The following is an 11,045-nucleotide window of genomic DNA, read 5'->3' on the forward strand; positions in this document are numbered from 1 at the left end:
GCGTCTGGGCGGAGAGCCCCTCGAGCCCCTCGCTCTCCGAGGCCCCCCGCCCCTGCCAGGCCTCCAGTCCTCAACTTGGGCGAGTTTTAAGAGGGGGGGACGTCTCGGTTCCCGCTCGCCCGCCCGCCCGCCCTCGCGGCCCGCCCGTCCCAGGCAGAGCCCAGGGCCGCGGGGATCTCAGCCCTGGGAGCACCGCTCTCCGCCGCGGGCCCCCAGTCGGGGTGAGGATTGGCCCTTAAACTCGCTCGTCCAGCCCAACCGCCCCGGCGGCTTCTCCCAGCCCTCGGGGCCGTCCCGAGCGGCCCGGAGAAGCGTCGAGCGCTGCTCCAGCTCCCGCCTCCTCTCCCGCCTCGGCCCTGGAAGGGAGCTTTCGGCCCATGCGGATCGGGGGGACCGCGGCGCCCTAGGACAGGCAGCTCCCCGGGCCCCGCCAACCCCGCGGCCCCCGGGAGACCGCGGGGACAGAAAGAGCGCGCACCCTTGGATGAGGTCCCGCAGCGACGCCCCGGCCCGCCCCGCCCCTCCTCCTGCCTGGCCAGGCTGCCTCCCATTTGGGGAGTTTTGTGGGTTTTCTTTCTCCTCCTCCAACCTTCGCGGAGGCCACGACTCAGGCGCCGGGGTCGCCTCCATGGTGCGGGGCAGCCACTGCTGAAGTCCGCGAACCCGCGCCTGGCTGCCAGGCGGAGAGGGAGGCGAGGCCATGGCGGTAGCCACGTCGGTGAGTCCACCCGGGAGAGGAGGCCGAGGGGCAGAGACCTGCGCTGCCTGCCTTGCACTCCTGCCACTCTTATTTCTGCCTTCTCTTTGTCTCTCTCCCTGGTCCCTTTCTTCTCTGGAGTCCGTTCCCCTCCCCTCCTCTCACTTTTGTTTCCCTTTCTCCCTCGCACTCATCCGCAGCTCCTCTGGGTCTGGGTTTTCCCTTCTTCCCTCCCCCCCCCCTTTTCTTTCTGGAGGCTGCCCTTGGAAGAAGGGGAGGGGGCAAGCGAAGCCAGAGTCCTATCTGCTCCCTTATGGGCGGGAACAGATGGCCACTGGTGGTTGGCGGGGGCTTATGATTGGGAGGCAAGTAAAAGATTGGGAAAGGGTGGAAAGAACGGAGGTGGGTAGAAGTGGAAAGAACTGAAAATGGGAGTCACCAGAGGGCCTGAAGAGGCCCTTCTCTAGAGCCAGGATGGGGGCAGAGGAGAAAATTGAGCAAAGAGGGAGACTGCCGTGTGGAGGTGGGGGGGTGGGGGTGATGTCAGCCAGCCTCAAGCCACTTTCCGGGGACTGGGGACAAAGGGAGGAGACAGCTGGCATGATGGGAGAGCGGGAGGAGGCCTCCCTGAGAGTGTGGCCCACTGCCACCTCCCACCCAGCAGCCACGCCCTCACAAGTCATCTGGGCCCCTGAGGAGCGGGTAGAGCAGGGTGGCCACACCCATCATCAATCAATCTATCAGCTGCCCTGGCCTGGGTTCTGGAAATTGCTAGGCCCAGGGGTTTGGCCCCATTGGACAGAATTCAAACCCAACACTGGGAGGAGCTCTCTACAGCCCCACCTCTGCTTTCTGCCCAGGCCTGGTCTGATGCGGCAGCTCGGTACCCTTTCCACCCTTCTCTAGGCCCTAGCATTTCTCAGGAAAGGGAAGCTGCCTCTGCTTTCTGGCCCCTCTAGACGAATATTCTGTGAAGGATTGCAAGGCTGGAAAAGGAAGCATGACATCGTCCCATGAGAGCCCTCCTCAGACCAAACTCCCTGGATTTTCTCCATGCTGTGATGTGATAACATAGCTCAGAGCCAGGAGGAGAGGCAGGACGGTCCTGAAAATAGTGGCAGCACTCAGACAGAAAGCTGTTGGCCCGTGAACCAGTCAGTTGGCTGTGTAATCATAGGCAGTAGATTTTTCTTTTTGCCTAGAGATGGGGGGGTAATATTTATGCCAATCCAGCTCACAGCATCTTAGTAACACCAGTATTTGGGGTCTACGTACCAACTATATCTGGCCCTATGATAAGCCTTGTTTTGTTTTTGCGTTTGTTATTTTTTTTGTTTTGTTTTGGTTTTGATCCATTATCTCATCCAATCCTCATAACTGCACTGTGAGGATAGTACTGTTATTATCTGAAAATGGAAATTCGGATATGGAATTCTACAAAAGAAGAAACTAAGACTCGGAAAGGTTCAACAACCTGCCCAAAGTCACCCAACTAGAAAGGGACAGAAACAGGACTCAAACCCAGGTCTGTCTGCCTCAGAACTGTGCTCTTAACCCCTGGCAAGATCCAAAACGCCGATTTGTAATTTATAATTAGAAAGAGAATGCTGTGCTAACTAGGAATTGGAGTCATCTGTTAGCATGTGTTCTTAGTGTGAGACCATATCTTTGGGAAGCCAAGATATAATCAGAAAGTGGTTTGATGAGTTTGGAATCAGACAAGAGGAGAAGATAGCTTGTTGTTAAAATCTCCCAGCCATGGGGCGCTGGACAACCTCTCTACCCGAGAGAAACATGCGCTCTCGCTGGCAGAGCAGGGCATACTTCCCAAGGCCCGCTGGCCAAATGCAGCCTTCCAGAGAGCTTTAACTCGAGTTTTTACTGAATTAGTCAGCTCGCTTGGATTAACTGTCAGTGATGCCTAACTACCTGCTTTCCACCACCATTGTGTAAGTCTGGGTCCTGCCAGCAGGCACTGTCACTTAGTAAGCATAATTTGAACCAGAATAATTTTTTCTTTGAAGATTTGTTTTTATCTATGCATACAGGAAGTGGGCCCTAGACCAGAGGTGTGGGGGCGTGGAGGATTCACCAGAGAGAGTGGGGAGTAGAACAGGTGGACCTACTAGATACACTCCTGGGGGGGGCAGTGGGGGAGACAAGAGAGGTCTGAGGCACCATGAGGGTCAGCTTCCTGGCTGGGGATTGAACTCATGCAGCAGTGACTGATGATAGCTTGATAGTGCCGAGACTTAACCCCTGCACGCCAGGGAGGCCTCGAAGCAGAATACAATTTTGACATTGTGACTGGTTTAAAATGGATTCCACCAAGGAATCCAAAGCATCAAGGAACCAGATACCTGTGAAATATTAGCAAAAGAAAATTGATTGTAGTGAGGCCTTCGTATTGTTTGACTTAACCATCATTACTAGTATAAGAAAAAGAGTAGTCCTGATGTTTGTGATTGCAGAGAGCTGTCAGATTGAGCCTGCAGGCTCTCAAATCAAACAACAAATCACATTCTACCAACTATTTAAACTATGTGTCACTGGGCAAAGTGCTAACCCCTCTGTTCCAGTTTCCTTGCCCAGTGGGGATAAAGATGGCCTCTCCCTCATAAGGTGGTTGTGAGGATTAAATGTGATGAGATGATTGAGGCAAGACTTGCATAGAGTCTGGATATATAAGTTGCACCTATATCAGTGATTTTTTTTCTTTTACCTGAGCATGTGACTCTGGAAGGAAAAAGCTTACATATCCCTACCAGATGAGACCAGAAACAAGCTGATGTCCAACAGAGAGCACCCCCACCCCCCACCTCTTCCCTTCATGAGTACTGAAGCGCATACGTTTTCCTCTTCTCCATGGTAACCTCAGCCTCTTCTAATAGAAACTTATTTGTTCAGACTGAAAACAAAACCTTTGTTTTGGCTTCTTCTGTATTACGCCTAGGTACTTATCTGGGCTGAACTTCTAGTTTCTCAGAACAAGAGATCTCTGCTGCTGCTTCATCTAACCTTTTGCTAATAGGGGATGCTGACTGGGAAACAGATTCAAGAGATTCTCTGGGCGAATCTTAGCACCTTTCCCTCGTGTTCGTGAGATTTTGGAGGAAATTTATTCAACGTGTGTTTATTCAGAACAGATTCCTACTCAGGCACCACTGCTAAGGCTAGGGATAAGGCAACCCTTGTTCTCACAGGGTTTTACAGCGTAAGGAAAGAAAAATCAGTAACAAAAGAGTAAACAGTAGAAAATATTGTGACGGAAATTAGGTGTAGACACAGAATGGGGTGGGGAAGAAAAGACCTCTTTGAGGACTTTGAAGCAGAACTGAAGGGTGAAAAAGAGTGAGTCAGATGAGGAGTCAGTCAAGGAGCATTCTGGGTAAGGGAACTAATAAGTGCAAAGGCCCTGAGGGGTCCGGGGGGAAACTTGGCTTGTTCGAGGGAGGCCAGTGCAGGGAATGAAGCTAGAAACAGGAAGGTCGACTGAGAATTCAGGTCTTCACTTGAAGGCAATGGGAAGCTCTATAGAGTGTTTCGAGCAGGGCGTGACATGACCCGAGATGTGTGTGAAGACCCTCTCCCCACTCCCACCTCATCCACCAGGCCCAGCTGGCCCGGGCCCTCTACGACAACACCGCCGAGTCCCCCCAGGAGCTGTCCTTCCGCCGAGGGGACGTTCTACGGGTACTGCAGAGGGAGGGCGCTGGCGGGCTGGATGGCTGGTGCCTCTGCTCCCTGCATGGTCAGCAGGGCATCGTGCCCGCCAACAGAGTGAAGCTCCTTCCTGCTGGTCCAGCACCCAAGCCCAGCCTCTCCCAGGTGCCCCCAGCCCAGCCTGGCTCGCCACATCCAGCCCCCGAGCACAGCAATGAGGACCAGGAGGTGAGAGCTGGAGCCCTCCCAAGCCCACGCCAAGAGACCCCATTGCCCTGTGCTGGTGTCTGCAGTGAGGTGGGGCCAGGAGAGCCTCGAGATGGCCACTCCTCACCAACTGCTGAATGAAGCCTGTCTGCCAACCCTGTCCTGCCTCTGTTTCCCCGCTGCCTCCGGGAGGGGGTTGGAAGGTGTCAGCCCCTCCGAGGCACACATATGATTCACTGGCCCCCGACGACTCCTGACCCGCCTGCTCATCTGTGTTGATCCCCCAGGTGTATGTGGTGCCGCCCCCAGCTCAGCCCTGTCCTACCACAGGACCTTCAGGTGGATCCTGCCCACCCTCCCCTGACCCCATCTACAAAGTTCCCAGAGGCACCGGGACCCAGCTGACTGCTCCTGGGGACACCTTGGAGGTAAGGAACAAGGTGGATGCGTGTGTGCGTGTGCGTGTATGTGTGTGTGTGGTTTAAGAACACGACATGCCCACCACTACGCCTGTGGTAACTGGCCCTTCTCTCTCCAGGTCTATGACGTGCCCCCCACCGCCCTCCGAGTTCCCGCCAGTGGCCCCTATGACTCCCCTGCCTCCTTTTCCCGTGCTCTGGCCCGACTTACGCTGCAGTCACCTGGAGAGGACGAGGCTCCCTATGATGTACCTCTGGCCCCAAAGCCGCCTTCTGAACCGGAGCCAGATCTGGAGTGTGAGGGAGACCGGGAGCCAGGACCACCCCTCTACGCTGCCCCCTCCAACCTGAAACGGGCATCAGCCCTGCTCAATCTCTATGAAGCACCGGAGGAACTGCTCACAGAGGGAGAGGGCAGTGGCACTGAGGAGGGCATCTACGATGTGCCCCTGCTGGGGCCAGAGGCGCCTCCTCCTCCAGAGTCCCCAGGAACCTCCACCTCCAGTGACCTGGACACCCTGGCCCTGCTTCTGGCCAGAAGCCCCCCACCCACACACAGGCCCCGGTTGCCCTCGGCTGAGAGTCTGTCCCGCCGCCCCCTGCCTGCCCTTCCTGTCCCTGAGGCGCCCAGTCCCTCTCCAGCTCCCTCTCCTGCTCCAGGCCGGAAGGGCAGCATCCAAGACCGGCCTCTGCCCCCGCCTCCACCCCGCCTGCCTGGCTATGGAGGCCCCAAAGCTGAAGGGGACCCAGAGGGTGGGGAGGTGGAGGAGAGTCCAGCAGGACACCACAATGAGTATGAGGGCATCCCGCTGGCCGAAGAATATGACTATGTCCACCTAAAGGTAAGCTTAACTCTGGCCAGCCCCCCGGGGGGAGGGGTTCCTGAGAGAACAGGGGTGTATTGGGGGAGAAGCAAGGAGGCCCGGCATCAGATACAGACCTTCCTATTCTTTGCTGGCCCTGTGGTCCGGAACCCCCGAGGTTGGCCTCAGCATTTGTACTGGTACCACATACCTCCCCCAAATGCAGCAGGGGCCCCTGTGTGCCTTCCGACCTGCCTCCCACTCCTGCGTTGAGACCCTGATCCCCTCCTGCAGGGCATGGATAAAGCTCAGGGACCTAAGCCTCTGGATAAGGCCATCCCAGGGGATCCTGAACTGCTGGAGAGGGGGCTCCCGGAGCAGCAGGTAACCCTGGGGAGGGGGTGCTCTGGAAGGGGGTCTGAGGAGGGAGGCACAGGGAATTGGCAAGAGTGCTCTTCACTGAGCCTTCAGGGGGGTAGAGTAAGATGGGGGTGAGAGTTCAGTGAGCAGGACAGTTGGAGTCGAAAGGAGTTAGGATTTGGCAGAAAGTAGCAGGAATGTAGAAAAGGATATCAGGAATTTAAGAAAGAGGGGAAAGAATGTGCTGGAGAGTGGTCAGAAAACTGAGCAGCCAGCAATCAAACACAGAGCTGGGCGGGGTGACTTCTGATGGTGCTTCCAACTGAATTCCTGGGTTCCTAAGAGACCTCCTAATCCCAGCGCCACCACTCAGAAGCCAGGGGCTCTGAAACCTCAGTTAATCTCGCCAAGCCTTAAGAAAGTGAGGTGGGCGCCTCAAGTCTGTGTGCAGTGGTCCTAATCACAGCAGCTTCCATTCTTGGTTTTCCTGGCCGCAGGGCGTAGGCCGGGTTCAGAGCTCGCGCATGCGCCGTGCTGAGCCCTGGCTATGGACTCCCTCCCGCGCTGCGAGCAGGGAGCAAGGAGCAGGGCAGGCTGCTGGCGGGGTGCAGTTGGCTGGCTGGAGGGGTGCAGTTGGCTGGCTGGCGGGGCGCAGAAGGGGAGAAGTCAGCAGAAGCGGAAGACTAGCCACACGTGGTATTACATATAAATGTCAAATATAAATGTCACCGGACTAAGTTATTCTTTATATTGATTCGTGTTGAAATGACAACACTTTATGTATCTGGAATTAGAAAAAAACCTACAGGCTCTTTTGCTTTTCTTAACGTGACTCCTAGAAATTTCTAAATTACGTGAGTGGTTCGCATTATGTTTCTTTGGGTCAGCACAGTACTAGAGTGCCCATTTTAGAGATGAGGAAGCATCAAAGTTCAGAGGCTTGTTTGTAGGTGTGTGAATCCAGGCTTTTGGACACCAAGTCTGGACACTTTCCTGCAGTCTGAGAATCTGAATTTTCTGACGGCAGAGGTAGGAGTATGATGAGGATGACACTCAGGAAGAAGGGATGAGGAGTAAAGGGTGGATGCTAATGAGAGTGTTTCCACTGACCTTCTGTCTTGCCCTTCAGAAAGCCCTGTCCCCAGGGGAGCCGCTGGTGCTGCCCACCGGAGATCTCCAGCTCCTGCACTTCTATGCCGGCCAGTGCCAGAACCACTACTCGGTGCTACAGGCAGCCGTGGCGGCCCTGATGTCCAGCACCCGGGCCAACGAGCCCCCACGCCTCTTTGTGCCCCACAGCAAGCGGGTGGTGGTGGCCGCCCACCGCCTGGTCTTTGTTGGGGACACCTTGGGCCGGCTGGCAGCCTCTGCCCCTCTGCGAGCTCAGGTTGGGGCTGCAGGTACAGCGCTGGGCCAGGCACTGCGGGCCACTGTGCTGGCTGTGAAGGGCGCCGCCCTGGGCTACCCGTCCAGTCCTGCAGCCCAGGAAATGGCGCAATGTGTGGCAGAGCTGGCAGGGCGGGCCTTGCAGTTCACCACCTTGCTCACCAGCCTGGCCCCCTGAGGGTGCTATGGCGCCCTCAGCCCTACACCTCCCTGCCAGAGTTCCCTGCCCCAGGCCCTAGGTGTCTGGAAGGCTCTGTTTCAGGGACCAGGGGAAGTGGAAGCATCTCTCCCCCCTTCTGGTCATCTCAGCCTCTCACAGAGGCATCCCCCACCCCGCAGCTTTTTGTACGAGCCATTTTGTATAAATTATTTATATTTAATACTATTTCCTGCTTTGTCTGGGACAGGCACAGACCCTCTGGGGTAAGGGAGGAACTGGCCCGTCTTCGCTCGGCCTGGGGTGGAGGTTCTTGGTGACCGCACTGCCACCTTCCTCTGGACTCAGAGAGAAGCAGGTGACTGGAACCTCGTTCTTGTCCTGGATCATCAGTGCCTCACTAGTCACTGGGGAAAAGGACAGGACATTGGCCACGCAGAATGTGGAAGTCTAGAGAGGCCAGAGGGTACCTGCCCACAGGAGGTGGGGAGACCTGGTCCTCAGGTACCAGGTGTGCACCTCAATAAACCCTGCCTCTGCTTTTGGGGAGCCTAGGAGGTAAGCTTGGTACCCCTAGGCCAAATCTGTGGGACTCCCATTATGGGCGTGGTGTCTTTAGGATTTGGGGGAAATTTGACTGTTTCTTCAGCAACTGTTCATCCAGCAGGGTCTCAGCTTCCATGGCATGCCAGTACCCCACTGGTGGGGGTGGGACAGACATAAAGGAGGCAGCAATTAAAATAATATTAAAAAAACCCTACCACAGATTTGACAACAGTGCTGATGGGAATAAACAGTGTGATGTGAACAACCAAATGAGGAGAGAAGCCAGTGAGAGAGACTGGCCGGGGGGGGGGGGGGCAGTGTATCCGAGATCCCAAAAATGAGAAAACAGCATTCCAGGAAGGCAGACTGATACCAACCAGGGGCCTGTCCGCCAAGAGTTTCTGTCAAACAAGGTCATTTGGGAGGGTCATATATGGAGAACTGGACAAGTGCCATCCTGAAGAGGTCACTCCAGCAAAGGCCTGTCTTCCCCTTTGCCCCATGAGACTGCTTTGGCTAGCTGGAGTGATGTTGCCCATCCTGGGCTCCCTCTCCCCTGTGTGAACCCAAGAGGGTCTAGCCCCTTCCCAGGCTTCCTGTCAGCTATTCTGAATAAAGCATCTTCTGGAGGGTATGGGGGACAGACGAGGGCACATGCTACAAGTCCACAGCACTCGGAACTTTGGTCACGTCGATGAGACAAGGCTCAGATGGGCGACACTCACACTCCAGCCACTCATCACAAGGGAAGCCCGGGCCACAGCTCCGTGTCTTCATTATTTTCCCAAAATGTTCCCCTGGCACAGTGACTGGATTGGAGGCACCCCAAATTTCAATCACAGTCTCTGTCTCGTGGCACTCCCTATGCATTTGCCTCCTCCAACTTGTTTATCTTCTCATTTCAATCTCAAAAGAACATTGATTTCCAAATTCTGGGACCACTAAAATTCACCCCTATATCTGGAACACTTAGCACAGGGGTCATCCTCCTCCTTCTGAGACTTTCAAGCAATCACTCTGAAATTAGCTCCAGAAGTCTCAGTGCAAGTCCCAGATCTGCCACGGACAGATGATCTGTAGGGAAATCTTGTCAATCCCACTGAATCGTGGTTTCATCTTCAATATGAGGATGATTAAAATGGTCTCACTGGGTTGTTGTGAGGCCCTACCAAGATAATACATGTGGACAGCTCAGCACCAATAAAGTTAAGGGATTGTTATTCCAAGACAGACAAAAGGACAGTGACACATAAATCTTCAAGGAGTGCTGGTGGTGACGGTGCTAAAGCAAACCTGAAGAGATGCTGAAAGGAGTTGGGGGGTGGGGAGGGGTAGGAGGCTGCTTAATGTTTTAGAAAAGGATTTTCCATATTTGGAAATTTTTCTGAACAGAGAAGACAAATTAGAAGTGGCTCAGTTGAGAGAAGAGGGAATGGATTACCTGGCTCAGGCTGTCAGGATACTCTCACCTAAATTTCAGCTCTTACCTAAGATTAGAGACCAAATTACCTATTAGGCATCAACTCTTAGAGAAACGTGTCTCTAATGTACATACACCTGCAGATCTAGTTAAAATGCAGCTTATAATTCAAGGTGATAGGCTACTGCATGTCTAGATGTCACACTAACAATTCTAGGAGTTAGGGAAGACTTCCTGGAGATAAGATGAGAATTCAACTAAAGGAGAGAAGTCTTAAGCATAAGGACAAGCTTGTGCAAGGGTCCTGTGGCACTGGAAAACTGAAACTGACCGTCTGTGGAGGATTCGGGGAGAGATGAAATGGAGCTGCAGACAGCCAGGGACTAGACACACAGGACCAAGTATGTAGAGTCTAGGATATTAGTATTTACCGTGAGGTGAGGGGAAGCCGGAAAGGGACATGATCTGATCTGCATTTTGAAAAGATACTCCATCTGCATTGTAAGTAACATAGAGAAGAGGAAACACCGTGGGTACGGAACATCAGTGAGGAGAGGACCGCTCCCTGCACAAAAGGGAGATTGACCATGGGACAGAGAAGTCAAAACCAAAGATACAGACGGTTTGGTAAAGGATTTGACATGGGGGCAGGAAAGAGGGTGCTCTAAGGGCTGTCACCTGAGCTGCTGAGCACAATTAGATGAGGTACCTTTCACTAAGGAAAGAAGATAACCAGGTCACACGGGAAGAACATGAGTTTGGATCTTTTGAGTCTGAGGAACTGTGAGTGGCTCAAGGTAAAGTTAACTCAGAGGTGGCTTCATGTGTCTGGGACTCCAAAGAGGTGGGAGCAGATTAATCTGGAGATCAGGTGTGTATTTGTATTGGTGACCGGAACGGCAGGGGATGTCTGAGGTGGAGAGAGTCGGAGGAGAGGATGGCCTCAGACTAAGCCTCCGAGGATGGCAGACACTGAGGGTGAGGAGGAGGAAGGATAAAATCTGTAGTGGAGAAAAGAGGAGCAAAAGAGAAAGCCAGGGGAGTGTGGAATTCAGCAGCCACAAGGAAGAAACTGGTGAAGGACTGGTCAACAGTGCCCAATGCGGTTGAGAATGGTGGTGGCTCAGCCAGAGTGGGGTACCAAGCCCAACAAGTTGGTCTCCTTGTCGAGGACTGAAGCCATGGTTGAGTCCAGAGTCCAACCCAATCCTCCACAATCCTCTACAGAGACTTTCCTGTAATTGCCCCTTACACATATATCTCCCCAGTAAGCTACACCAAGGTGGATCTTGTCCACCCTATTATCTCCTACAAGCCCACAAGACCAAATACATAGTAGGCACTTACTACATTTTACTGTTGAATTAATGAATGGATGGATGGGTGG

General features: G+C 54.0%; 1 protein-coding gene across 3 annotated transcripts; it reads left to right on the plus strand.

The window, feature by feature from the left end:
* The first annotated feature begins 142 nt into the window (after positions 1–142).
* EFS (embryonal Fyn-associated substrate) lies at positions 143–8,500 on the plus strand. Of its 3 annotated transcripts, XM_012734103.1 has the most exons (7): positions 143–718; positions 4,310–4,588; positions 4,855–4,995; positions 5,106–5,828; positions 6,084–6,173; positions 7,279–7,549; positions 7,943–8,500. In XM_012734103.1, the coding sequence occupies exons 1-7, from the start codon at positions 701–703 to the stop codon at positions 7,960–7,962; spliced, it is 1,542 nt and encodes a 513-aa protein (XP_012589557.1). In that variant the 5' UTR covers positions 143–700; the 3' UTR covers positions 7,963–8,500. The 3 variants fall into 3 exon arrangements, with proteins under 3 accessions (XP_012589557.1, XP_004694689.1, XP_012589556.1); XM_004694632.2 differs by lacking the exon at positions 7,943–8,500 and having other exon boundaries at positions 7,279–7,922; XM_012734102.1 differs by lacking the exons at positions 143–718; positions 7,943–8,500 and having other exon boundaries at positions 2,890–4,390; positions 4,477–4,588; positions 7,279–7,922.
* Positions 8,501–11,045: the final 2,545 nt, after the last annotated feature.

Source organism: Condylura cristata, unplaced genomic scaffold, assembly GCF_000260355.1.
Source record: "Condylura cristata isolate star-nosed mole 26May11 unplaced genomic scaffold, ConCri1.0 scaffold00045, whole genome shotgun sequence".
NCBI classification, from domain to species: domain Eukaryota; kingdom Metazoa; phylum Chordata; class Mammalia; order Eulipotyphla; family Talpidae; genus Condylura; species Condylura cristata.